This window comes from Bombus affinis, chromosome 16 (genome assembly GCF_024516045.1).
Source record: "Bombus affinis isolate iyBomAffi1 chromosome 16, iyBomAffi1.2, whole genome shotgun sequence".
NCBI lineage: Eukaryota > Metazoa > Arthropoda > Insecta > Hymenoptera > Apidae > Bombus > Bombus affinis.
Genome location: NC_066359.1, coordinates 3,296,449 through 3,324,354, shown reverse-complemented (window position 1 = coordinate 3,324,354; position 27,906 = coordinate 3,296,449). Strand labels below are relative to the sequence as shown.

The window sequence follows — 27,906 nt, the reverse complement described above, 5'->3', positions numbered from 1 at the left end:
ACATAACTGGACTTTTTTAGGTATTGTGTAATTAAGATTTTGCTCACATGATGTAATGAAATACTTGTCAAAATGTTTTATTATTTTTTATCATTTTGTACACTGCTTCTCTACATATTCTACAGCCATTTGTTGAACACGAATCACGTCTTCCTGAGTACCATGCTGTTCTTCAAAATTGATAAACTTTTTAAACAGGATCTTCATCTTTCTAGGTGGTAATGTCTGAGCAACTGCTCTCTCTAGAACTTTCCTATAAATACAAATTATTATAAGGTAAATTCTCTATGAAATTAAAAAGACAAAATATAGTTGAAACAATATGTTTACCTTGCTATATCAATATCATTAGATTTAACTAGGGAATCAATATAACAAGACCATATATCCACCCGTTTCGGATAGGAACTTAGAATTTGCTCAAACAGAGTTTGTGCTCTCTCTTTATCCCCAAATTTGTTCTCCATAATCGCAAACCTTGCCATTAGATTTACATCTGTAAAATTTATATTATATTAGTATTTTATTCTTTATAACATTTTATTTCTGTTGTGTACATACGTTCAGATGCTGGCAAAGATTGCAATGCTCTCTGCATAATATGTCTTGATTTATTCTTCAAACCCATTTTTACCAAAGCTTCTCCACAATTAAACCATATTTCGGGAATATGTTTAAATTTTCCAATCATTGTATTAATTGTTTTCTCTAGTTCGATCTGCCTACCAGCCTCGACATGAACAGTCAACATGTGATTGTATATTTTTAGTGAATCGTTAGACCTTACTGCCTCTTGAAAAACATCATTCAATGATTCAGGAATTCCATATTTAGACTCTAAATTCAACCAAGCATTCCAAACGTTTAATTTTTCATTCTCTTCCCTGAAACTAATTGTTTTCACCGCTCTTCTCGCAACTGCTCTTGCTTTCTCGATTTCTGTCGTCTGTAAATGGTATGCCATATACTGTAACCATACTATTGAACTGTCTGGACTAGCTAAAACTAATCTGTCAAATTGATCTACAGAATTTGGTAATAGGTTATTGGCGAGCGCTTCTTCTCTTTGACGAATTTCATGTTCCTTCTGTCTTTCTTGTTCTCGACGTTCAGCGGCGCTTAATTTCTTATTTTTCAGCTTTGGTTTTTCCTCTATTTCATCTTCACTATCGCTAGATGAGTCTTTATCTTGAAGGAGAGTTAAATCAGGGTTGTCATCCCAGAAAAATCCACACGCAGATGTCCTTGACCTCTGCTCGTTATCCGTATCATTATTAACATTTTTAAGTGCGTATCTCAAATTTTTTTTGGAAGGTTTGATATCTTCCAGTTTAATCCTTTCTTCTCCTGTTTGTTCATCACACATTGTCTTTGAATATTCCTTTTCTAAATCATTCTCTGGTTTTTCTCTGTTTCGTTTCTCTTTGCTTTCCATCTTTGGTACTTCTTGTAACTTTTCAATTTTTATTTTTTTGGTGAGTACCACGTTCTCTTGATTTTGTTTCTTTCTTTTTAAGTTATTATTATCACCCGATTTCTCTCTCACACAATACTTCTTTTCAAATGCAGATTTTATGATGCAGAGAGGCATAATATCGGATTCTTCGGAATTTAATAAGGCGTAACATTTAATTTTAGAATGAATAGTATAAGGTGTTAGATCTGGCTGTAAATCATTTATGTGACGACGTACAGGTATCGCAGCTAAAGTTCCTTTACCAATACCTTGAAGGAATATCAAGATAAACCAATTTGTCACCATTAAAATTCTACCACGTAGCAATTTGCCATCAGGGAATTGTATTTGCTTATCTTGTTTGGCACTTATTTTATGCATTATTGACGATAACGTGGTCAATTCGACAAGCTCATGTACGTAATTTTTCCATATAATCGTTCCAGAAATTTTGTCCCCTATTTTTTTATTCTCAGAGTAATGATCCTTAGACACTATACCTAGCAAGTTATTCTGCAATTGAACAACCAAACCATCAGCCGTAATTTTTTCAATCTTTCCAGTAACTCTCTGCCCTAATTTTACAGATGCAATTGGTCTGTTTTTGTAATATGAACTTCTTGAAAGTTCTACTAATTTATTAAAATACAGAATCAATGTATCCAATGCTGCCACCATTCTACTTTTAGGATCAGATAGATCATCGTATATTTTCTTTAGCGACAATGTTAGTCCTAATTGTTGTTTTTTCTTGTTAATAGAATATATTTTTGCCATTAAAATTTGGTTTGTATGCAGTAGATTAAAATTACTAACGTTACTATAGGACACATATCCAAATGGCGTGCATTCTGCAACTGGTAAAATTAGTCTTATACCATCTGGCTCCATATCTTTGATCGTACAAGGTATACAGTCTCCTATTTTCAGTTTTTCAAAATTCCTGTATCTTCCTTGAGTTACGAAAGTCCTAGTTAAAATTAAACTAGGTACTGTGGCAAATACAAGAGCTGAAAGTGTATCACCAGGAACATATTTTGATGCTAGTAAAGCTGCTATCTCCATACAAGGTGACATGTGACCAGCTGGTAAAAATCCTGTACTAACAGTTTGTCCTTCATTTTTACTGATTTTTAAATATAATCCTTGAGTGGATGATTCTATTATTGTGCCTGCTACTTCTTCACCAATATGGAATGTTGCTTTTTCATCTTGTATGTCCTGATTAGCCACACTTAGTGTTATTTCTCCCGAATCTGTGTTCACTGTTTGAATTTTTACTAAAATTGTTTCTCCGATAGAATAGTTCCAATTTATGTTAGATGTTTCCGTGTCGAGAGCAGTATGTGGAATCCAACCTTTAACATCCCCAAAAAACTTTACCAATATTCCGTGCTTATGTATTTGAATGATAGTTGCGTGGTGTTTTGAGTCAGTTTTCGCGTCTTGTATGTTTGCTAAAATGGGCAAGTCACTCGTTATTAAAGATCTCTTCAAAGTGAGATATACTTTTTTTCGGCCTATATGAACGAACAAGACTCTTGCTTCTACTTCTTTGTCGACTTTCAACTTCTTTAAAGCACTTAAACCTTCGTCAGATATATGATCTGGTGCAATTTGCCCATTAAATTTACCATATTGTACATTAACAAAACCATTCACTTTATCGATATTTGTAATCTTTACATTTACCACGTCGCCAGGTTTAAAATCAGACAATGAAAAGTACTTCTGCTCCAACAGCGAACGCTGCATGGTACAGATATAAATTCCATCTAACCAGCTGTATGATAATATTCTGCATTTATGTGTGGTACCAGGTGCAAATTTTTCAATGATTGTATCATATTCAACACTTGTTCTTTTAAAGGAAACGAATCCCCGTATTCCACTCTTAGCTAATTGTAGTACTATTCCACCAGATTCTCTGAATAGAACAGTAGCTTCTTTTACAACATCTCCAGGCTTAATAGTATTGTCTCTATTTTTATCTATCGTCGAGCTGAAGTATGCAAATTTGATGGTTGGCAAAATATATAATAATGTCCCAGTAATTTTCAGATTATTTGAGTATTTAGATAAGGGCTCATCTAAATATGTTTGATTTATGAATCCTACATTGTTTTCATCTAATGAAACACATAAGCCATTAAACAAAACTTTCTTTATGGAAAGATTAAATTTTGTGCCTGGCATCAAGCTGTCCAATGATTTAATTTCTGTTTCACAAATAGCCTTAACAAGCTTCTGTTTCAAAGTTAATGTAATCGTTGAAGTATTCTCATTAGTTTTGACTTCTTTAACATAGCATAGAAGCTGTTTACCTGGAACTACATAAGACTTCTTAGTAATAACTGTTAATTTTTTTCATAAATGTATATACTATTTAAATTTACTTACACAAACATTTTTCATTGCCACTTTCCTTAGTAGGAATAAACGCTCTTACATTTATTAAACCTGTATCTACCACATAACCATGATCTTCTATACTACTAATAGTACATACTATTTTTGAGCCACTATCTAAATAATTAACATCTAAACTTTGATTTATCAGATTGGGCTCAAGAGATATCGAAATTTGCAATCTCTCTTGCGATTGTATAGCTTTTACATAACATACGACATAATCTCCACAGGTATATAACTCAGGAAGGGACTTAAATTCGTTTGTCTGAGAATCTTGTGATTTGACCAAACTTTGCAACAAATTTGTGTAACATTCACTGATATCTGTAATTTGGGCACGACCTATTAAGCCGCCTGGCAAAGATATCAGCAAATCGTAGTTTGTCACTTCATAAATACATCCTAATACCACTAATCCTTCAGATATTGTTGCATATGATAATCGTTCTGCAGTGTTGGGAACAAAATTTGGTTCCTCTTCTTGTTTCTTTGCTCTCTGTTTCTCACGATTCCTTTTACCAATTTTCTCATATTTGGCAAATAACTATTAACATACAAATATTGAATAAGTAATTTTAAGATATTAAAATATGATGGAAATATGTAATAAATTTACCAAATCTGACGGTTTTCTTTTTTGTATTTCTTTTCCACCTCTTGGAAAGTTTTTCAACGTCATCTATGAAAAATAATTATGTTACTACTACATTATAAAAAGAAAATTTACAAAAACTGTAGAAAAGTATAACTATAAAGTACAGAGTTAAAGTATTATTGAAGATAATAATATGTCGAATTTAACGATTTATTTTCTTGAAATTTTACCTTTTTCAGTGTTAAATAATTATCTTTTTGCGAAAAAAATACTACATTCTCACACGGTGTGAGTCGTTGTGGCGACTTCTGTTGCGTTTGATATTTACAGGTTATGTTAGTAACATAACCGGAAACACAACTTTCCTCTATTCGTAATACAAAATGAAGTTGTACATATGATTAATAAAATTTTATTTCACATTTAATATCGCAACACATTAATATACAGATATAAAAATTATCCTATAAATATTATATTACTAATATATATATACATAGTACTATTTAATTATTTATCTATAAGTTTACGCTTTTTGGTCGGTAGTTGCTGTAATCTGCAATATAGGTTAGTTTTGTCAGGTAATGGAGGTATTAAACCCGCTGCGACGTATCTCCCATCGCTTACGAGAAAATTGTATACTCCACAGGCTTGTCTTACCGGAAGTATTTCAGATCTAATATTATATTTCAGTAATACCTTTTTTATTTTTAGAACTCTGTTATATTTATAATTAGTTTCAAGACCTAAAACTATGAGATCTAGTGCTGGATGTACAATAGTGAATAAAGATAAAGTTGCTTCATTTATGTCCTTCGCAGAGCTGATATTCCAAGACAGAATCGTTCCATCAAAAATTACAATAGGACCCAATAGTAATGAATTATCGTTTAATTTAAATCCTACCTATAAAAGTAATTTATACTTAAAAGTATACAACTTTATCAAGTAGTTTTATAAGAGCAACAAAATTGTTTTATACCGGTAAACATTTGGTTATTAAAAATCTGTTGTGTGTTTCAACACTATCTTGCTTATTAATGATATCAACTGTTGTTTTACCAGGTCCATCATATTCTTTGCTAGTTCTTGAAGTATGGAATAGTCTGTGAAAAAGAATTATTTGAAAATCAAGTAAACTACACATTCTTTTTCCCTGCAAGATTTTTAAATAGTGAAAAATATAATTTAATACATACTTGGTATTTTGTAATAATCGCTCTAAGATAGGAAAAGCTTTGGTCAAAACCATTATAATAATCTAATTAATATTTAATAATTACTTGCTTATTTTGTGAACTAATCAATGTCAATTAGAAAGGAAATTACCTCTCTGGTACTGTGTTTATATGAACATATGACCCGGAATCTCAGAATAACTATAACCATTCTATATTGTCGATAATCTATGACTGTCATCGATATCATTTGATTGGTCCATTCAAATAGTATCAAAAACTTTTACCGGTACAAAAATATAGTGTTCAGAATAGTGAATAAAACCTAACAATATCCTATCTCAAACTCAATCATGGAGATGTTCGATCAGCTGCAACGTCCTCTTTCAATTTTCGTGTATTTTTAGAAATATTGTATGGAAAATAGTTTACCAGAGGGAAATAATTAACTTATTTTGTCACGATATGGATAACGATTCGACAGTGAAAATGAGCAAGGCCTGCTGGAAATTTGACGAAGAAGATCGAGGTAAGACTTAAAACGTGGCAGGTTATTGAATGATAAATGTCAAAAGGCAAAATGAAACGTAAGTAATTACGTACTACCATAGAATCATTGCGTTATAATTATTTTTTAAATCCATTTACAAAATTATTAACCGTATAATTATATGTCATATACACTTCGTACATTTTGAACATTAGAATTACCGATGATCAAAGTAAAAGCTTTTATTTGAAAAATCAAAAAGAAAATACGCATAATGCGAAGCTTTATCCGTATATTCTTTATTTCCATAATACTTCATAAAAAATGCAAATTTCCAAAAATATACTGTTGTAGATCTATAAAATTTTTATAAAAAATTATTTAGATTAATTATTAATAGAATTATTAATTAAGAATTTTAATCATTCTGATAAATTTGATATTAAGGAAATTTAAAGTAGCTCCTATTGTATAGTTAGTTAGAATCTTTATTTCATCATAAAAATTAAATGTTTATTAATTTTATAGCGCTGTACATAGATATTGAAGACGACACTGAAGATGATAGAGAAAATAAAGTATATAGCTGCTGGGATAAAATGCCTGATATACTTCTAGAGGAAATTTTTTCTTACTTAACTATTCGCGAAAGATACTATGCATCTTTGGTATGTAGGTCATGGTATCGTGCCTTTAAATTACCAAGGGTATGGTCTACGTTTACATTGGAGGATGCGACACTTACTAGAGGCAAATTTAACTATCATAGTGGTTGGCAATATGTGCTAGATCATATGAGAGCTTCTGCATGTTTGAATAAAGTTGGCAAGAATTTCAGATCTCTGGTTTTTAACCCTATGTTGAATTTTTATAATCTTTATGAATTCATGAACATGATATCTTGGTATACTGAGAAACAAGGATCAGATAATACATCAGTGGCAGGAGTCGGTACTCACATTCAACGACTTAAGTTTACATTTCCTTGTAATATGGCATATAGAGATGATCCTGCTAGTATTAGACTTTTTGGTACTGGTGGAAAACTACTAGAAGCCTTGAAAAGGCTAATGCGTAATTTACGTAATTTGAAATGCTTGGAGTTGATAGATCTTATGTTAGATACCAAAGAAGCTTTACATTTAATGGATGATATCTGTGCCAATTGTACGCAAACATTGACGAAGCTGATTCTAATCAATGCTACAAGGTATTATTGCCCCCTTCTACATGTAGGGGTATTTATTAATTTAAATGTAAGTTCATTCAAGGTAAAAATGTAACACAATTCATATGCATTATTTAGCTTAAAATATTTATTTTATGCAAAGGTATTGGTCATTAGTCCACAAAACCTCCATGAAGATGTGATAGATTTAATTGGTTATACTAAATTAGAACATCTTCATATCTTTCAAAATCGCTATAGCCAGAAAGATTCTACAATGAGATTGGTATTAATTGTGAATATTAATTTTATAAAGAGCATGGTTCCAAATACAATAATTTAATTGATCTTTATTGATTTAGCCTACAAGAAAAGCTTGGATAAAAATGAGAAAAAACAATCCACACATTAAAGTACATTTGGAAGTGGAAAGTTATAAATCTACAGATATACTTTTGCCTATTGATTTGTTAGAACATGGGAGTATTCCATGTCATAGTATAGTTTTAAATACTCCAAATACACAGGTTAGTATATTTTGTGATTACTTGCGTATATTTGTTAAATTTAATAATCCAAATATTAATTACATAGATTAAAAATTTCAGATTTCAGCTTCAACTATTCTTAATCACGGAACGTTTTTCGAATCGACAATACGGGTGTATGCATTCAAAGGTCTAACCAAATATTTTACGCCTAGAAATTTTTCGCAAAGATTGGATGAAGCAATAGTACAATTTTGCAAAATGTGCCCGAATCTTCATACACTGGTATCACTTTGTATTTGAACGAATTTCTGATGTATATAGTGATTTTCTTAAAATCAGACTCTATGACTCTAACTCTTAATGTGATTGCATGCATTCGAATTTTTGTTATACAAAAGGCTTTATCTCTATTTGTGTAAGTTTTATCTAACTAGATTGCATATGTAATGGAATTTAAAGAAACAGTTGAAAATATGAAAAACATCTTTTACAGCTTCAATGGATCTATTAATATACATATGTTGTGTGGCAATATATCAATGATTTGTCAATAGTACACAAGGCAACAGATTTAAATTCAGATCAATTACTGTATCAATGACTTGGAAGCCAATCAGTGGGAGGGATACATTTTACCATGACATATTTGATAACTTGCCTGGGCTTTTGGTTATTGAACGAATAATACTTCATACGATTACATTAATCCACGGATTGGTTTCCTTAGTATTCAGCTAATACATTTGTCAAATTGTCTTTCAAATAACTAACTCAAAAAAAAGGTTTTGAGTAGTAATTTGAATTCATAATTCAACAGACTTGTATATTTAATAAATGCTTTTCTGTAGATGATTCGAGATAAAATTTCAACCGCCACGATATTAGAAATCGTGTCTACAGCAAAGAACTTGCGTTGCTTGTACGTCCGGAGATTTTCAATCCTAAAGAAATGCGACGAAGATTGGTTAAAAATTATGGATTGGTCACCAGAACATTATCAGTGGATTAAAGAAACAAGTCGTAGCTATGTAGATACGGAAAAAGAGGTATCTAAAATATTAAAATACAAATGGCACATGCTAAATGAAAACGAATTTAGAGATCAAATGATAAAATTATATTTATGATGTTCTCATAAAAGAAGAAAAGGAAAAATTCTTACAAAAAGTGTTTTATATTAAACAAATTGCGATTATGCAGTAATTATACTTTTATAAAGTAATTTGCGTGAAAAATATCGTTTGGATAGTTTATGTATTACATACAATTCGTGTAATGTATTTATACTTTCTGACATAACTGATGATGTAAACAAGAGATTTACTACATATTTCAAGATGATTGAGGGGGATTGCTATGTACACAGATCTGTACAATAGTCGAATATGTAAAATAATAAAATGACAGTAATTGCAAGTATCTCCACTTTATTTTATCAATATAATATATAATGAAGAATTCCTATCCTATATTTCATAACTTATGTAATTATGTACAATGCCAATTCATATATTTGTATATATCGATTCTTAATAACATAACTTATTTAAATAGTTACATCTAATACAAATATTTAGCGTATAATTTTGTGTACATTCTAAATATTACAGAAGTTAAAATAATCGATAATAATTCAATCATTAAAATTAGAAAAAAATTATTTTTATACCGTAAATTTTACAAAATTATACTAACATAACAATAATCATTAAATTCAATAGAGAAAAACAAGTATAATAGATACTAAGCAGTTTTGTAGCATGTACATATTTTAATATTGTATATACAGAATTGAAATAGTATTAAACAACATTCAACTGTAATTAAGAACAAGTTAAAACAAATTTTCTATCTACCCAATTTAAATGACATTTTGAAGTATAACAGTTTTTTTGTTCATCTCTATTTACAATTTAAAATAGATTATCGTGGAGAATAGTATGCAATAAGTTTTCTAATGTCCTTATAGAATGGTTATAATAAATAAAAAATTTAATCGTGTTTCTTATTTGAAAAAAAATTATCTAGCGTATAAAAGCAGAAAGTTGAAGAATCACGGTGCCAAGGCTGCCGATCGTTTATCCCGGTTTTTATTACGTTGAATAGTACGTGCCTTAAATGCAGCAGCATTCATCAATGTCTAAATGAATTATAATAAAATTCACTCAATTATTTTGTTTCTTTAAAGTTAATGATAATTAATCTCTTGGAATTAAATTTAGCAAACTTACTCTTTCTAATTTACTCGTTTTCTGATTTAATGGTATCGGTAAAACTTTGTTACCAAGATGAAAGATTTCGCGCAGAAGTTGATTTTCTGCAAGATGAATATTTATACCTGGACCAAGCAATCTACAGCATGCGTTGTACTGAGTTCGTGCACACCATCCTTCTAAATACAGAATTTCTTGACCAAATTTTACATGCATTTCTGGTACAATGTCTTCCTAATAAAAATCATAGATGTCATCAATAATACAGTATACGGTGATTGCGTACAATATTTCAATATTCTTATTGTGAAACGTACATCTATGTAACGAAGTATGTCTCTGAAATTAGCTCTCTGTTGTTTGCGATCTTTTTTTGCTCTGTACTTGTTCGAATCCGTAGCCAGTTCTTTTAGTACCTCAATTAGATCTAACGACCAATCTTGCTCGTAATCACAAGAGAAATCGCGACCCAGTTCGAATATTACAGCTAGGGCCTCGCCAGCCGATAATCTTATGTCCAAATGCGGTGATTCTAGTAACTCGCATAATCTATTCAGGGACCTTTAATAAAAATGGTTAATTTTATTATTTCACGCAACTTTTTAGCCCGTTTGAAGATACTTACGGCATGTGACTATTGGTTCTATCGCTCGCAAGCAAATTATATATATCAGCTGGGGGCATTACTGTTAAAAGAAGTGTCCACGCTGATATAGCTGCAGAATGTAACGCTGCAACCTCCACAGATATAGTCGCTATAGCACCATTCCCTTTTAGGTAAGAACCAGAAAAGATAGTAGACAGTAATTGCACGATTTCCATAGTGGCGGTCGCGTCATTGCCCGATAAGAATTGATTCATGCTTAGAGCCCAACAACACTGTAAGTGGATAATTTATTATTCGCATGTAAATCGAACTGGGTTTTTTTTTTTTTTTTTTTTTTTTTGTTTTACCTCTGAACGCGCTTGTGTGGAAGCCGTGGTGTCACTGGCGATAAGAGTCAAAGTACTTTTCAAGTCACGACAGACTACCTCTGCGCTTTCGAAAGCTCCCAGTTGAACACAAAGCAAGGTACCTAATCTGGCTGCTGTAGATTGTTCTTCGCCACGGCCCTTTTTCAAACCCCGCTCCACTGAATCTGTGATGGTCATTTTCCTATCCTCTACGAAATCTGGAATGTACTTGATGGCAAAGATTTTTTCCATTCCTTTGAAGCAAATTGTTCTGCCCTTTGCACTCTTCTGTGTTAAACCGTCAATCGCTTCCTTCAGTTTCTCCTCGAACGCTTCTTGCTGCACGAATTCATCAACCTCATTATCATTCACATCATCTAACATGCTGCGATTGTCAGATTGACTACTGGATATACTGCATGCATCATTATTAATCGAATCTTCATCAGATGTTAGCTCAGCTCTTTTTCCAGCATGACCTATAGGCAAAGAGATTTTCTGGTTACAGGCAATATTTAATAAATAAAAAATATTGTAAGAAGGGAAACAAGATTGTTTCTATTTTTATTATATAAAATAATACATTGAAAAGAAGATAAAGGATAAAATGATCAATAATATAAATGATGAATGATCAATATCTGTGTTTAATTTATGTAGATAATAGTAGTCAAATATAGCAGATATTAAAAGCAAATGTCATATTACATAATGTGAAGTCTAAACAGCTGTTAGCGGTTGCTATCTAAAATAATTGTACCACATGTGACTGTCTAGATAAAAATTTAGTCAATCTATATAAAATTATAATTCCACAAAAAGTCATTCAAAAAACAGCTGTATAACTTATTGTAAACCAGAGAATTACTACAACACATTGTGTGATATAAGTGTTACACATTCATTATAGATATTTGCAATTCTGATGAATGCAACTTTTCAAATGTTTATGACACATACTGATAATTGCATGATATGTATGATTTGTATAAATAGATTACTTGTATCAAATTACGTAGAATTAAATTGTATGATTTTTCTCATTATAATCTTTCAATTTTTAATGTGCACAAAAATAATCAACATTCTTAAAGTATAAACGTTATTATTTGTAAAATGAAACGCAAAAGTAACATTTACACAGCTCAAACTCGCATCAAGGAAATGATAAGTCTACCATAATAATCTGTAAATGATAAATAACATTGGATCGAATACTACGTATGACGATCTAAATTTAGTACACATAATGCGAAAAAAGCATCGATTGTTATTAAAAGCATGATTCATCTACCTAAACTTTCGTGTAAGCTTCTGTAATATACGAAATATGTCTCTTTTTGATTAAACATTTTGCGATTCAAAGAAAAATTTAATATTTAAAGAACAAGTATTTCCGCATTGTTTTCTATATCTCGTTATGCAATACGAATAATGCAGCGATTGGTATCGTTAGTTCTTAATATTTCGAACATAAAAATTTTCCTTTTGTCTCTAACCCAAACCCATGTGCGAAAAGCATGAAAGTCACATGGGGATAGGTGGTAATGTCACGATGTTACTTCCGCCAGAAATTTCATAAATCGATATGCAATTTTTTCAGCCACGACATCATTTTGTGACTTTATTTATGATATCGTTGAAATAATCGGAATAGCTGACCATATAGCACGTGACGTAAGACGAAATAAATAACATTTCCAATGCTTGATGAGTCATTCCAGGAAAATGCTGATAATTTAATAAAGAACGTTTAGCGCGAAGTTAATCGAAACTCTTTTGGCCGACGCCTGGCCTTAAAGATATTTTAAAATGATCATTTTGCATTCATAAATCAGTAGGGAAATGAAATGAAAAACGAAAAGCAGCTTTTCCTCACCGGATTTTCGCCTTCTACCTCCTTTGCCTGGCATCGTTCTTCACTTTCTTTATAGCACAATTGATACTAACAGAAATACTTAATCAAGAGGGTAAATGTCTTGCACTATTAATTTTCTTTCGTATACTGAACACACTGCATGAATTTTTAATTAAAATCTGGTAAAAACTCATTAACATGTTGCAAATTGTTCAAAACATACACGTCGAGACAGCCTGCGATGGGCTTTCTCAAGTGCACTGTCTTTCACGACCTGCGCTGCGAATTTACCCGAACGTAGGCGAATGTGCGCAAAACACTGATTGCGCATGTGGTACATATTTCTATAAAAATCACGTGCTTGCCAATGAGCGGGTCGATTTGATGAAACCAGGGGAATAAGACCAATCAGTTTGCATCAACTGAGCCATCGCGCATGTGATACTGTCAGTTTCAGTAGAAGATATTCCCTATTTATTCGAGCGTTTCGCGCGTAATAATGTGAAACGCATGTATCGTATTTCGAGGAATGTTCATATGAACTTTTGAATGGCGTTTTAGCCCAGTGCATGCATGATACAAATAAAAATACAATGATTCGCAAAAGAATCTGTACACCTGTCAATATCTTTTATGAACATATTATGTCTCTTATACGAAATATTTTGAAGTTTTATTAATTTGTAATGAAATCCAAATATTATGATTATATTGGTAAAATTTTTAACGATTCTGAAAACGTGTAAATAAGTTACAAGATATTTAGTACAAGTATATATTTTACATAAATATCTGAACAACATCTAACAACAACATCTGAACAACAACAATATCTAATCATTTATAATGTTAATAAATTTCAGTATTCAGTGGGACCATTTTTGATAGTTATTAAATGCATAAAGTGATTATTCATACTTACATTCATTTTTTGTTAAATATAAGTTTGCAATAAGTATCTTGCAACTTCTATATCTTAGATTAGGTTAAAATTTTATCAATATAATTATGTCATCTCATCATAGTGCTAATATAATTTCAAATTACTTTATATAATAAACATAGCATACATGAAAAGTTTTCAATGATGATTGTATAAATATGTTTACAAGGCATTATACTTTGTTATAGCAACTGCTTAAATGTTATAGCACCATAGACATCAATCTATACTGCATTGAGATATAAAAATCAATAGGACATCATAAGGTACGAATATCATTATTGAATATATAAATATGTACTATTGTAAAAAGATCTGTATCACATAAGAAAAATTGTATATTATTTTATATTTTCGAATATAAAAAAGCGCTTCGCGATGATACATTCTCATTGTAATAATAACATAAGAGTATATACAATGAAGAAACGAATATACACATGATTTAGCCTTAAATATCACGTAAAAAGATACAATGTATTTACGCTACAATAAATTAGAGGTAAATGATTACAATTATATGAGGCTTGTTATTGCATATAATTCATAGTAGTTATATTACAAGTCTGTATGAATTTAGTTGATTACATTACTATGGTACAAAATTGAATATATTCCAAATGTAGCAAAAGTGAAGAAAGATCTAGATTCTACTGTAGCTATAACTTATATTTAACATTTGTTTGTATATTCAGATGGACACTTACAAATATGTCAGTCTATTCTGAGGTACCAGAATCATTAGAATAGTACAAATTTTGTTTATTACATTGCAATCAATGTAGTAAAAACAATTTTTGAAGATAAAAAAATTTATTTTTTTTATACATTGGAATGTTACTTTTACTTTCAAAAGTATCACATATCATGCTTCATTGAAAACCTAATATTTTGAATAGTAAAATTTATATTTGTAGAAAAAAAATCTTTTTATCTCCCAAAGTAATTTCTTTGTACATAAACTCTATTAGAACTAAATCTTTTATACAAATCTTAATGACATAAATACTAGACTTATTGTAACTAGTAAATTAACTTTGAAGTTAGAAGCAGCACTTTCAGGTGCCATCATATTCTGACATGGTGTTGCTCTTCGAATAAAATTAAATATAGAATCTACAATATTTGCTGGTGTTGGATCTGAACATTCTTCCAGATCTTTTACAATACAACTTTGAAGTTTGAACATGTCCCTGTAAATACATAAAAAAAGAATAATTTATATTTATAGCCTTTTTTATTATTATCATCAATTTACTATACGTAAATGCATTGATCCTTACGTGCATTCTTTATTTCCAAGGGCAAGGAGTGGAAGATTATCTAACAAATGTAAAGTTTCAGTGTTGGAATCTAGTTGAATCATATAACTTCCCAACGTAGAGTTTATACACTGTTGAATTTCCTGTTGTTTGGACTTCAGACACTCTGGCCCATTAGCAGATATGAAAACTGCAAGAAATTAAAATGCTTTTTAGCAATGGCTAGATACTAGTTTCCTGTATTAAATGATCCAACAAAAGAATACATACGAGCAATACGATCTCCTTCTTTGTAACATACAAAATTTAAGAGAGAATCTGTAATATTATGAACAAGTTCTTTATTTTTTCGTTCCTGTGGTTGTACACAATGTTCCACTGCTGTGGTAAAATTTCTGACACATTGCTTAAGAGTGGGAGTTTTTTGGCAGTACTTTTTGAACACTATATCCAAATCTCCAGTAGGCTTGTACTGTTCCATTTCTTGCTCCAATGCTGTGTAGTTAACAAACGAATCAAGGCACTGTTTGAATTTATCCCTTGCATTCTCAACATTCTCGAATGCGCCGTCTCCTCCATATTGCTCGCATCTTTGTTTGAAAACATTTGTAGCTTCTTCCAGAACATGTATTCCAGATGTGTTGATATTATTTATATTCTGGATTCCACTAGATGAGGTTAAGTTGATGGCACTGGAAACTTTGTTTAACACTTCTTCCGCGTTGGGCAGGTCTTGTTGAGAAATAGTGTGTCCAAGAAAGCCTGTAATGAAAAATAATTAATTTATTATTTATATATTGATTTATATAAGTATAAAAAAATTTATGCAATTCTAATTTATATGCAAATCTTTTTTTCCTTTTTCTAAAATAATTTTTAATTATGTATTTTAAATAAATAATTTTTAAATAATACAAATCTTTTTTTAAAATACAATATTCTACTAATAGTAAATTTCCAACGATTCTCTGTTCAAACATTTAACGATCAGCCCAATAAAATCTTTAACTAGATTAGAAAAACATTTATTGCTGTATATAGCTTTTAATTATCTTTTTAAAATGCTGAAGTCCAAAACGTTTATCTTCGCGGCTATTAAAAATCTTGTTTTGTAGCATTTCCTGTTCAGAAAGGAAGTAAATGTTATGTGGACTTTGCATTGGTTGTTGCTTCGACTTGTAACAACAAAGTATCTATTTTTTATCTGCGTAATCTCCGAAAGTAATTAAATTATTTTGCCATTTAGTATTTATGTCGGTGAGAATTAGAATCAATTTAATTACTCTTGTTTTACGAATATATTTCGATATAGCGCAAATATTGTATGTGCACTTTTAGCGTTTTCGAGAAAAACAATTCAAAACATTCAATTGCACTTTATACCTAAATAAGTACCTTTTGCATTGTATTTATTTTTATCAATGCTGTCAAAAATGGATCCTCAAAAATATCTCTATAATATAACAAACAAAAATATCATTTTTAACAAATTTATAAAATAGATATAAATGTAATTTTTATACAGCATAAAGAAACAGTCAAGAACTATTCGTTACTTATAAAAACACAAGTTTCACAAAAGGTGAACATATAATAGCTGTACAGTAAACCATCGATTTATAGGTTACGATAACGTAAAATTTCTGATAAAATGGATTTGAATAATAAGGAAAGTATACAAAATATATTTTGTACCAGGTTAAATATGTTTTTGTGTGTTCTATGCATATTCTGTTTGTAAAAAACTGAAGCAGTTTCATAGAGTACAAAGTGCATGGATTGAATCAACGTGCAATCTGTGCGTTCGTCACACGTGTACTGTAATGATAAGTAGTCCGGTACAAGGAGAGAACAATGCAGTCTTTAACTTTACTTCCCATCAATACATGATTCCCATGATCGTTATACTATCTTTGTAAATATCTATGTGAGGTACTTTATTTATTAAATATCTGCACAGAGATCATACATTATGTCCATAAAACGAGCATTTGATACGCTGTAACTGCATTTAATCCCAATGACCGTATTGTTATCGATTACGCGAATATGTACGAAGGTCATTTTCGTTTCTTGATCATAAAGTCGAAAGCAAGATTCGAGATTTGACTGTTTGCTATGTTCGATATAGAACAATGACCAGTTCTTTTAAATAATACATAACCGGAAACAACTGCGTTTTGATTGGTAACACTTAACCCTGACGTGTTTGTTCATAAAACAACGTTTCCTATTAGAGGCATTATTTATCACACAAAAAATAAACCATTCGTAAACATGACTTTGCTCATGCGATCATCTTACGTATGTCAAATTTTTTCTTCCGTCTCGATCGACCGTGCACGCAAGTCTCCTTATTGTTTTTATAAGATATCGCGTGTCATGAATCATTGTTAGGAATTCTGTCAATAAAAAAAATAGAGAAAAAGATGCAAAAAAGAACGATCTAATCATTTCTAACTAATAGGAAGGAGAAAATTCCATGTAGCAACTTACCAGAGAGGAATATCATGGCAGTTAATGTGGTAGAGTATTTGATCATTTCTATTTTGTTGCTAAAATATGTTCGACCAGGGATTGTGCGGAGATGTTTGCCGATGTCGGAACACTATGTACTATCCGGAAAAGTAGAGAAAAGTATTTATATGATGAAATAACGAGATAGAAATGTACGTTCAGTTACGCATCACTACAAGTGTCACTCTGAGCGCATTCGAATTGTTCTGTTTATTATAAGAAGCGTACGCCGATGTGTCAGCGTTGTCCGGAAAATTAGTGAAAGGAAGAGAGATAAGAGAGCGAGACACAGTGATTTCGAAAGCGGAGGACAGAGATATACTGTAGTAACTCCCGAGAACAATATTCCGATACTAAGTTGTTGAGCGCACGCGCTCCGCTTATATAAATCTCATATGCATAGTATGTATATATGCTCCATATACCACCTTTGCTTCTGTGTTAATTTTAATTCGATTCTATGTATATGTATGCACATATATATATATCACCTAATGTAATTCTAGTTGTCTTGCATAATTTTTCCTGTTTTGAAAATAAACAAGTAATTTTGCATTGAATAAATTATACTGAAATAATTATATCTATATAATTTAATAGTAGTTTGACATTTTACATAGAAAATTATAGAGTTTGGATTAATCCTTAATGATATAGAATTTAGACAATCTTTAGGATATTTTATATGTAACAAATATCGATATAATTTATTTGGTAATTTATACATTTATAAAATGTACTTAAAGAATTGGACATATAGATTCCTCGGTAGTATAGTGGTTAGTATCCCCGCCTGTCACGCGGGAGACCGGGGTTCGATTCCCCGCCGGGGAGGTACATTTTTTGCATAATTTTCAAATAACTTTCTCTTGTTTTCGTTCTTTCCTTTTTTATATAATTATAACGTAAAAAATATACATTTTAATAAATATCTATATTTCGTAAAATATACTCAAAATTATATTTTATTGTCGCTACTTTGAGATGTTTGATTAATATCCGACTACAATTATTTAATTCAGTTCGTTCGCTGTTATGAAACACAATGGCCTTGCTATGAAAATGCAAGGATCGTTGTCACGCCGTAAGATAAAGTCCTCTGTGTCCTGGCTGTTATTGTAGTCTTTTGTATACGACTGTATACTTGTATACTTATATACTTTTACTCTTGCAAATATTTGATTCTTACAATAAATAGTAGAGACTTCAGTGATATATTTAAGCATATATGCTTTTAATAACCTTGACAATATAACGAGGTCCAAAATTAAAGCATCAAATAACAGCACTGATTGGTGCAATGACAATCAGGGCCGCATGCAACACACTGTCTTTTTGAATACCGTCTATACCAATGGTAAAGTCCATGCAATATTAAATTAGGTTATAAATCGCTACATTCTTAAAGTGGTGTTATCCTTTTAAGTGCTTTTCCGCAATAGAAAAGGGGTGACTTTAGGCCTTAATTCGTAGGGCACAGTCACAGGAAAAATATTACAATTTCATTTTCTTCAATCAATCAAAATATCCCATTTTAAACAAGTCAGTAGGAATTATATTTTGATATTCCACTTTTAAAAGCTTTACTAGCAACTTCTTCAAGTAGTAGATAGAAAGATTACAACCAAATCAGTGAATGAATACCTTTGATGTATCTTTTGAGAGTTCGATTAGTAAGAAATTGGTGAGTGAAGTTCGGGTTATATTTCACTGGTGAGTTCACAAGGTTTCACGTAAACAACATAACAACTTAAGCGATCTTGCTTAAGCTTCATCTTCTCAAGTTTCTATCTATTTGTTCATTGGAATGACTCGGATATGTGACATTTGATCTGTTTTATATTTGTATGAACTTTGTTGCAGATAATGCTGCAAAAATAGGAAAGATAGTCTTTATATGTGCATATGAATAATAAAACAGCAATTCAACATAAAGAGTAATGTAGTGAACAATATAAATTTGTTAGAATAAAAAAATTTATAATGTTAAACATATATAAATATATGTAATTCAGTTCACCATTAAAATAGAAGTTCCATTTATCCAATCCTCGGTAGTATAGTGGTCAGTATCCCCGCCTGTCACGCGGGAGACCGGGGTTCGATTCCCCGCCGGGGAGAGTTTTTTTTTTAAATTAAATTTATCATATTTGTAAGTTAATGTAAGGATAAAATATTTTCAAGAGTAACTCGATCGTACCGGCCTGCAAAGTTATTTATGTTTTGTCGACATTTGGTAAGAGTATACTATGCTAAAGTAGCCTGTATACAAAAATGTAGAATACCGAACAAAAGAAGGCGAAAGACTCTTCTTAGTCTCTTCAACGTGATAATGAAACCTTTGCCTTTCATATCAGGGCTATTTTGTTTCGTAAGAACTGTCTGAAACTGTTAATTTTTATAGATAGATGTTTTTTATTGACCTTTTAACTTAGGAATTAAAGTGTCGTTTTGAAATAAAAAAGATAATAGCCACAAAAATTATTGTTATTTCGTAACTAATTGAAAATACCCGTTTCATTTGTTCTCTGCAGCAGTGAACGAACTGAACTGAATTGTAGTCAAAGAAACTGAACGTCGTAAAATAATATCAGGAAGTGTATTTTTGATTCTAGAAACGAACAGATGATTTCTCCAAAACATACTGCTGGTTTCCTATTAAATATTCTAAGTAAAACCGAAAAGAGGTCGCAAAACTGTTAACCCACAACGTAGTACGGAAGAGGATTTAATTTATGGCACCCTCTAGTGTCGAGGGTTGGATAGTGAAATAAAATAGTTGAGTCGTATCACAACTATTAATTTGTTTTTTTAGTTAAACTTTATTGCGAATTCACCAATCACAACGAAATATACACAGAATTAACATAAATCACAATTCACTCCAACCACGTTATATAAAACTTAGTTACAATGATACGTTAAGTATGCGACTGTTATAAGGGTAAAGACCGGTAAAGATATCTTGACTATTCTAAGAATACAGAATAAATGAGTCTTACTGTCGATACTGTCGGAGGAAAGCTAGGGGTAGGTGTGTCTAAGGACACGGGACTATCGGATTTGTTGATGCTAATTTTGGTTAAGGAAGTGAGGGCAGTAGATACCATCTCCGACTGGATAATAGAAAGGTTGTTGAACAAGGAAGGGTTTTAGCCACCCTCGTGAGAAAGTTGCTAACGGAATATACCAGATGTGAGAAAAACCAGCTTTCCCTAGTAAACAATAAACGTAAAAGGAAATCTAAGGCAAGAGATACTCGCTTGGTCTGAAGGACCTTAACTATGAAAATTCCAAGACCCCTGGTGGGTACTTAAGACTATTGAGGGTACGCGCCAAGGATGTGCAGACATCTGGATGCTATTCTGCCCGCAGTGTGTTGCCTGGTCTCTGATGTGAATTGACGTTACAAAAGCTACGAAAACTTACTTTTTGTACTATCTTTATATATATGTAATTCTATTGATTTTTAAATATTTTTAAAAATTTTCATTTTACTTTAAATACAGCAACTAGTATTACGGGCATACAACACTTTCCCTGCGGTTTTAGAATAAATGCTCAAATATTACCATTGTTAGACTATTTACAAGGAAGGTGCCAAAATTTTTTAATAAAATATTAATTTTTATACCATAATATCTACAAACAAATAAAATTTCATATCGTAACGCACGTATATGTCGTAACAAAATCTTATTATTCTGTTAATTGTAGTTTTCAGCTCTTCTACGTAATAAAATTTTTATTATTTAGAATATGTTCATATTATTATATCTATTAAAAAAGTAAAAGGTAGGGAGGCGCAAAAAAAGATTTTTTTTCGGAGAAGCGTAGTAGCATAAAGATTGGAAAGCACTGAAATATAACATGATAATAGACTCGTAGTAAAATTTACTAATAGCTAAAAATAGGTCATATTACATCAGTTATTGTAGGTATTTTATCCTCTCCAACACAGCATCGGTGGTTCAGTGGTAGAATGCTCGCCTGCCACGCGGGCGGCCCGGGTTCGATTCCCGGCCGATGCAAAGTACTTTTTGCCTTATTAATTGTAAGTTTCTATTACGTACTGTGTTTTATTTTTATTTTATACCATTATGTGTATCATTCTCTGTGTTGCAATTTTAAAACAGACAGTCCCGTGACCTACGATGTAATACCTAAGAAGACTTAATTTATTACACTTTTAAGGTTGTGTCGCTACCACTTCCTAGATCCCATTAGTATAGAAAACTGAACGATTGTTCTGAATATTTTTAAGGCTTCATGTTCTCTTACTGTATAACGACTATTAAGTAAAATAACTGAAATAATATCTGTGTTCTTTATTTAAATAATGTAATTTGGTATCTGGCAACTCTGCGATTTCAAGTCACTTGAATGACTGCGTATTTTTATATGCATATATATACATACATATGTAGGTGATAATAATGATAATACATTAAGTATCAACTAGAAGTCATTCAAATGCTAGGGTATGAAAATGGCAACACAGATTTTTCTTTCTTGTTTCTTCGAAATAAGTGCAAATATTTGATGTTTCTTTTATTAGAGAAAATAAATGGGGAAAATACGTATAAAATAGTCTTTTCGCGAAAAAGCCAGCTTGACAATGTCATAATCAGGAGAAATATTCCGATGAATTTTTTCTTTTAAGATTCCTTATAATAAATTTCTTACTGGCACTTATAACTAAACTTGATAACATTGCTTAGAAGGCAACTTTGTTATTTGCATTAGGCTATTATATTCATAGATAATATATACACCTATATGCATAAATATATGATCGTTGTTATGAGATTAAGTCAGCTGTTAAATCTAATTACCAGATTTAGCAGCGTGTATCTTTTTTATGTATGTATATACATGATCGATTATCTGTTTGAATTAGGCCTGAGGTTAGTAGGTTTGTATGTTTTAATAATTGCTTTTATATGTTGTTTGTTGTCGAAAAAGATCCTTCGCGAGGGTGCGGCCTGAGAAAACTCTTTGAGGGCCTGCTGCAAAAATATGATGCACAATGCAAATTTGTACTATAAACTTGTATGAATCACTGTGTCTGCCGCACATCGATCCACTGTAGTAAATACAACAAATAAGTCTGGAGTTTTCAAACGGATCTTAGAAGCCAATATCAACCAAAAGTATTTAAAGGTGAGGACTGGTTCAGATTGTATTAAAATTTATTATCTAAAACTAGATCATACTAGTTCTATTTTTACATAATATCTTGTATCGTTTTCCGTAGCATCGGTGGTTCAGTGGTAGAATGCTCGCCTGCCACGCGGGCGGCCCGGGTTCGATTCCCGGCCGATGCAGCTTTTTCTTTTTTCTTTATAATTTTATAGTATGCTATAATTTTAACAGTTTTTTTTTTCATATATCATAGAATATATTATTGATTTATTAAACAAACATTACAATTGTTACAATAACATAGTTGATAATTTAATCTATAGTAAAGAAATGAGATAAAGATTGGTATTATCAAAAAGTGATAATTTATCGAACATCTATCAAATATCAAATTAGAAAATATTTTGACCAGGATAAAGATATCTTGCTAATTGAAGTACTTTGAAAGGGATTGATACTAAATGGAGATTAAAATCGTTTGAGAAATCGAAGAAAATCGTGACACATGGCTGAGGTATTCGTATAAGGATTGCCAACTAAATATTAAGTATTCAATTTTCGTCACACTCTCTTATACTTTAAAATATATGTAATTGAAGGAGTGAAATTGAAAAAGATCACCGATTGAGAATTATAATGCTTGAAATTACTTTCTAAGGCTTGAATAGGTGAAATTGTATTACTCAAAGAATGCATGAAATGCCATACTATTTTATAGTATGAGTATATGTGCTTGCTTCGCTGCATTGGACCCTGTAACCAAGCTTCTATCCTTACAAGCTATGCACACATTTCACAGATGGTCGTGTATACAAATATATAAATAGCCAACTTGGTGCAGTGGTTCTCAAACTGGACCAAACATTCTAGTCAGAAAAATAGTCACGTGTGTATAAATGTTTAAACGTATAAATACTTTCTCTGTTTATTACGAACATTAATTAACATTGATTAAATTTATATACAATAGAATCACGAAAAACGTTTTTAGATCAGATTGAGAAACACTGTAGTGTTATAGATATGAAGATTAACGGATTATTTTGCTGGCTTTTTAATGGAACACCTTAGTCATCAATTAATTGCATTGGGTGAAAATCGGCCGGTAGGCGAAGCTAGTAACCATGAATTATTACATAAGTCAGTTTGCTGTATTCCACAAATTGTCTAGGGGTTTGCGCATAAATTTTTCATTAGCCACTATCAGTTGCGCGAATACTTTAAAGGTCGACATTAAGCACGACAGTCGTAAATTTAAAACCAATATAAATAGAACTGAAGGAACACCTTGTTGCAGGACTGTGTAAAGATTCAGAGTTTATATGCATTTCGCATCATTAAATCGAAATAGGCGTCATGATCGATGCTTGCACTGATGGCGCTGTAATAGTTCATAAATTCTTCTTCAGTGACCTGTAACGAAAATTATGAATGCTGCAGTTCGCCCAAAATCAGTTTTAATCGCAATGATTACACCGTTACGATAAAGCAATCTCTCTACTTTATTACATTCAACTATTATTTTAATAATTATTATTACTAATCATTATTTGGTTACTCTAATTTTTATTATATTCAATTATCATTTTAGTAATTATCATTATTACTACTTATTACTTAATTTACTATATTTTATTACATTCGACTATTATTCATAATAAAAATTTCCAATAGAGAAAAGAAGAAACTCACAGTGCCATCTCTGGTGTTATTTTGCTCAAAGTTCGCCAGAAACTTATTCAGAATACTGTCCTCGCTTTCTTCACCGCTGATATAACGGGGATGGCACTTGACATTGTAAACTCCTTTCAAATCTTCGATCGTGATCACTCCATCGCCGGTTTTATCCAGTTTTTTAAAGGCTTGATCCACCACATTCCTGCGATTTTGAGACATCGGCGGCTACACAAAATTTTTTTTATTAAAAATCCAGTACCTTCATTGAATTATCCAATTCGGAAAATACACTTACTCTTATGCCAGCGATGAATTCGTCGACGCTGATGTTCCCATCGTTGTCTGTGTCGAATTTCGTGAACATATTTTGGATATCCTCCTCTGGAAGTTCCAGACCACTTTCTTGAAGGCCTCTGGTGAATTCATCTAGGTTCAACTTCTTGTTTCCGTCATCGTCCATACGACGAAAAGCTCTGCATAAATTAACTTGTGGTATAGTATAATAAATTATCATGTTTCTCTGGAAGTTTATAACAAATTCGTATTGGGCGTTATAGGATAATACAGGGTGGCCCGTAATTTATGATACAAATGAGATGAGAAGGATTCTAAGGCTCGAAATGAGACGGAAATTAAAAATAACAAAATTGTGTAGGAGGTTCATTCTTGAGAAAATCGATTTTGAAAATTTGTAATAATCAATAGCAGCTTATTCCAAATGTGACAATAAGTCAAAAATATAGAGTAACATTTTTTCATTCGAAGTCCTATTTTCGAGAAAATCGAATTTGCCTAATATGTGTGTCCAGTTAATTCTTAATTAACGTATTGAAATTTTGTTTTCTCCAAAACAAGGCCTTAGACGACAAAATGTTATTCTTCATTTTCAACTCATTCCCATATGTAAAATAACCTTCTGCCAATTATCGGTTACTATCCAGTCGAGAATTAATCAAATTTACGTATATATACTTCACAAATGATCAAATTCGATCTCCGTCTCAAAATCGAAACTCCCAATACAATTTTGCTATTTTTGATCTTCGTTTTATTTTGAGACCTCCCTGGCCTCATTTGTACCATGAATTACCATCCTGTATAATGAATTATATGTCTATGGAATTTTGTGGTAAGCTCTTGTTAAGTGTTATAGGATAACGCTATGCTAAATTGTTACACACGAAAGAGGACTGTTATTCGAATATGAATTTGGAATTTTGGATTACATAATTTATATATATATAATAAATAAAAAAGGAATTGTTAACTTACCTGCCCAACCCTAGGATGCCATTGGCACCTCTGGCCAGACAGAGCAAACGAAGTTTCTCTATGGAGTCCGTGGTGTTATACAGGGCCCGTTGGGCCTTATTGATCATCTCAGTTTCTTGCCTGGTTGTTGCGCTCTGTGGTCTGTTCAAGAACATCTCTGAAAGAGAAATCCGCGCAATGACTCATGACTGTGACTCAGGTGTTTGAAAAAGAGAGAGAAAATCTGTACTCAATATCTGGATTTTCTGATTATTCTTACTATACATATACATCCTCTATTATCCCAGGGATCTGCTATTGCTCTATCCACAAAATCCAGATATACTTTTGTATATTAATCCTTGCAATTTCTTATCTTAATTAGATAAATACAGAAATAAGTAAGAGGTGGGAAAATTGGAAGAGAAGTGGAAGTTGGTTTCAATTTCTTAACGTTGCACTGTTTTTTTTCCTTGCCCTATATGAAGTGGCAATATCAAGTGCCCTATATCAAGTGGCAACAACGTGTCCCCACTGTGCATACTTCGATCGTTTCGTTAATTAGACGCAATTTAATTTCTCCGAAGGTGCCGTGAAGGTCCCGCTCTAACTTGGTTAACTAAATAGCTAGAAAGGAACACTAACTCGTCGAAACTGATCCGTTGAAAAAATGGAATGAGAATATTGGATTGATTTCGCACAGACGATTAGACAATCGATCGTTGAACGATTCTTGTTTTATGTGCCAAATTATTCCATCAATTACTTGTAAGCGTGAAAGCAGAGCGAAAATTACCATAACTGGTAATAAAATTAGCGAAGACAGAACGATGTAAATTACCGTAAAATTTTAGTATATTTTTGCGCCAGTGAGATAATTATCAGTGAGTCATTCGTTAAAAACAGTTATACAGAAAAAAGAATCATCCTTGGAACAAGTTGCACTAAAATATGTATATAGTGCTTGTATTAATCTAAAATCTGAATATCGATATTGACCTTTAGATTGAGATCTTGATTTTTTTATTTTTATACATAAGCAGTTGCTGTAAGTAGTTGTGCTGAGCTGAAGATCTCTAAAATACTTTGTTTATGTCGGTAACTTAGAATGACTGGCTTAATCACAATAATTCGAAATTTTTCTTTCTATACTAATTTATTTATTTATCAAATTTAATCTTGATTTAACTTACTTTGGTATCTTGGAGCTGCATGTACTGTTTTTTTTTAGAGTAATTCTAATCCACTGGTGATGATAAAAAGAGTGAAAAGAATTCGTAGCTCCTTTGAGGAGAACCGGAAGGCGAGTGACAAGGGATTCCCTGGAAGCGGATCCGCGCATTCTATAGGACGCTACACACTGGATTACACACGTGAACAGATAAAACACATTCACGTATGAAAACAAGGTGTGTTCGACATACATAAACCATACGATAGTCTGTAGAAAACGTATCCATAACGACCGACTAGTCACAACATGTGTATCGGAAAAAAATTCACGCGTGATCAGTCACCAGTACCGATTTCCTGTCGATAACTCTCCCATGATTACTGCAACTAAAATCCTCAATAAACTCTATGTCTAATTGTTAAGTGTAGCACCAAAACGGCATTTGGATTCTCGAGAGTAAGAAAATAATTTTCTACTACTAGTTTATTAAAAAGTAAAGTTATTTTAATTGGTATTAAAGTTCAAATGATTCGAAGTTGCTTTATTGCGTAATTAGGTTACAGTAATGATCATATCCGGTCTTTGTCCCAGGGGACCTATTCTGTTGAACAATATGTATCTAGTTACTATTCGTTGACAAACAGTATTATATGATGAAAATAATTTTGCGTCTGAAATTATCTCGACGATGTGACATCACACTGTGATATATAGAAAGATAACGATAATATGTATTGCTCTGACCTCAAAAAATATCCATCCGTTTTAATTGCACATATATTAATAATTTTTACTGTACACAGAATATATTTAATTAAAAATGATTAATAATTATTTTAAATTCTATTGCGTTGTTATATTATCGCGTTGCTAACACATATTTAGGTATAAGTAAAGTAAAATATAAAATTCTAATGCGCACTCCCTCAAGATCAAGAATTTGAATTGATTTTACCGACATAGAAACAGATGATAAGTTATCAACTGGCCGAAATTACGCTTACCACCTATCGGTAACTATCATATTGTTGAATTTTTTTATATTTTATTAATTATAAATTTCTTTGAATACGATGTTTTCATACCAAATTATTTTGTATATTAAAGAACGTAGCTTTGAAA

General features: G+C 31.5%; 6 protein-coding genes, 1 long non-coding RNA gene and 4 other non-coding genes across 21 annotated transcripts; 6 read left to right on the top strand and 5 right to left on the bottom strand.

Moving 5' to 3' along the window:
• Positions 1-53: 53 nt before the first annotated feature.
• LOC126925291 (protein RRP5 homolog) lies at positions 54-4,845 on the bottom strand. Its single transcript, XM_050740653.1, has 6 exons — positions 4,694-4,845; positions 4,485-4,547; positions 3,857-4,412; positions 562-3,786; positions 331-496; positions 54-253 (listed from the first exon to the last, which is right to left on the bottom strand). Exons 2-6 carry the CDS (start codon positions 4,545-4,547, stop codon positions 91-93), a joined length of 4,173 nt encoding a protein of 1,390 aa, XP_050596610.1. The 5' UTR covers positions 4,694-4,845; the 3' UTR covers positions 54-90.
• Positions 4,846-4,859: 14 nt separating this feature from the next.
• LOC126925875 (NADH dehydrogenase [ubiquinone] 1 alpha subcomplex assembly factor 3) lies at positions 4,860-5,809 on the bottom strand. Its single transcript, XM_050741864.1, has 3 exons — positions 5,663-5,809; positions 5,446-5,569; positions 4,860-5,369 (listed from the first exon to the last, which is right to left on the bottom strand). Exons 1-3 carry the CDS (start codon positions 5,713-5,715, stop codon positions 4,974-4,976), a joined length of 573 nt encoding a protein of 190 aa, XP_050597821.1. The 5' UTR covers positions 5,716-5,809; the 3' UTR covers positions 4,860-4,973.
• Positions 5,810-6,027: 218 nt separating this feature from the next.
• LOC126925297 (uncharacterized) lies at positions 6,028-9,209 on the top strand. 6 transcript variants are annotated; one of them, XM_050740677.1, is made up of 7 exons: positions 6,028-6,170; positions 6,660-7,387; positions 7,463-7,594; positions 7,662-7,826; positions 7,908-8,072; positions 8,189-8,205; positions 8,639-8,749. In XM_050740677.1, exons 1-7 carry the CDS (start codon positions 6,107-6,109, stop codon positions 8,640-8,642), a joined length of 1,275 nt encoding a protein of 424 aa, XP_050596634.1. In that variant the 5' UTR covers positions 6,028-6,106; the 3' UTR covers positions 8,643-8,749. The 6 variants fall into 6 exon arrangements, with proteins under 6 accessions (XP_050596634.1, XP_050596633.1, XP_050596631.1 ...); XM_050740676.1 differs by having other exon boundaries at positions 8,284-8,749; XM_050740674.1 differs by lacking the exon at positions 8,189-8,205 and having other exon boundaries at positions 7,463-7,585; positions 8,639-9,209.
• LOC126925299 (interferon-related developmental regulator 2) lies at positions 9,201-13,117 on the bottom strand. Its single transcript, XM_050740680.1, has 6 exons — positions 12,837-13,117; positions 10,958-11,436; positions 10,629-10,882; positions 10,321-10,564; positions 10,022-10,237; positions 9,201-9,930 (listed from the first exon to the last, which is right to left on the bottom strand). The coding sequence occupies exons 1-6, from the start codon at positions 12,868-12,870 to the stop codon at positions 9,844-9,846; spliced, it is 1,314 nt and encodes a 437-aa protein (XP_050596637.1). The 5' UTR covers positions 12,871-13,117; the 3' UTR covers positions 9,201-9,843.
• A 961-nt stretch (positions 13,118-14,078) lies between these two features.
• On the bottom strand, positions 14,079-17,903 carry LOC126925871 (27 kDa hemolymph protein-like). The gene is made up of 4 exons (XM_050741860.1): positions 17,517-17,903; positions 15,291-15,782; positions 15,042-15,210; positions 14,079-14,951 (listed from the first exon to the last, which is right to left on the bottom strand). Exons 1-4 carry the CDS (start codon positions 17,560-17,562, stop codon positions 14,741-14,743), a joined length of 918 nt encoding a protein of 305 aa, XP_050597817.1. The 5' UTR covers positions 17,563-17,903; the 3' UTR covers positions 14,079-14,740.
• Positions 17,904-18,299: 396 nt separating this feature from the next.
• Positions 18,300-18,371, top strand: Trnad-guc (transfer RNA aspartic acid (anticodon GUC)). The gene has a single exon. It is a non-coding gene; the product is annotated as a tRNA-Asp (tRNA).
• A 1,214-nt stretch (positions 18,372-19,585) lies between these two features.
• Trnad-guc (transfer RNA aspartic acid (anticodon GUC)) lies at positions 19,586-19,657 on the top strand. The gene has a single exon. It is a non-coding gene; the product is annotated as a tRNA-Asp (tRNA).
• Positions 19,658-21,340: 1,683 nt separating this feature from the next.
• LOC126925723 (uncharacterized) lies at positions 21,341-22,983 on the top strand. Its single transcript, XR_007714088.1, has 3 exons — positions 21,341-21,591; positions 22,503-22,700; positions 22,795-22,983. It is a non-coding gene; the product is annotated as an uncharacterized LOC126925723 (long non-coding RNA).
• Trnag-gcc (transfer RNA glycine (anticodon GCC)) lies at positions 21,498-21,568 on the top strand. The gene has a single exon. It is a non-coding gene; the product is annotated as a tRNA-Gly (tRNA).
• Positions 22,794-22,864, top strand: Trnag-gcc (transfer RNA glycine (anticodon GCC)). The gene has a single exon. It is a non-coding gene; the product is annotated as a tRNA-Gly (tRNA).
• Positions 22,984-23,581: 598 nt separating the features above from the next.
• On the bottom strand, positions 23,582-27,729 carry LOC126925722 (calcyphosin-like protein). 6 transcript variants are annotated; one of them, XM_050741557.1, is made up of 6 exons: positions 27,529-27,727; positions 26,804-27,170; positions 25,632-25,788; positions 24,655-24,832; positions 24,375-24,584; positions 23,582-24,095 (listed from the first exon to the last, which is right to left on the bottom strand). In XM_050741557.1, the coding sequence occupies exons 3-6, from the start codon at positions 25,784-25,786 to the stop codon at positions 23,994-23,996; spliced, it is 645 nt and encodes a 214-aa protein (XP_050597514.1). In that variant the 5' UTR covers positions 25,787-25,788; positions 26,804-27,170; positions 27,529-27,727; the 3' UTR covers positions 23,582-23,993. The 6 variants fall into 6 exon arrangements, with proteins under 6 accessions (XP_050597514.1, XP_050597516.1, XP_050597515.1 ...); XM_050741559.1 differs by having other exon boundaries at positions 26,804-26,932; XM_050741558.1 differs by lacking the exon at positions 27,529-27,727 and having other exon boundaries at positions 26,804-26,932; positions 27,035-27,505.
• Between the last annotated feature and the right edge of the window lie 177 nt (positions 27,730-27,906).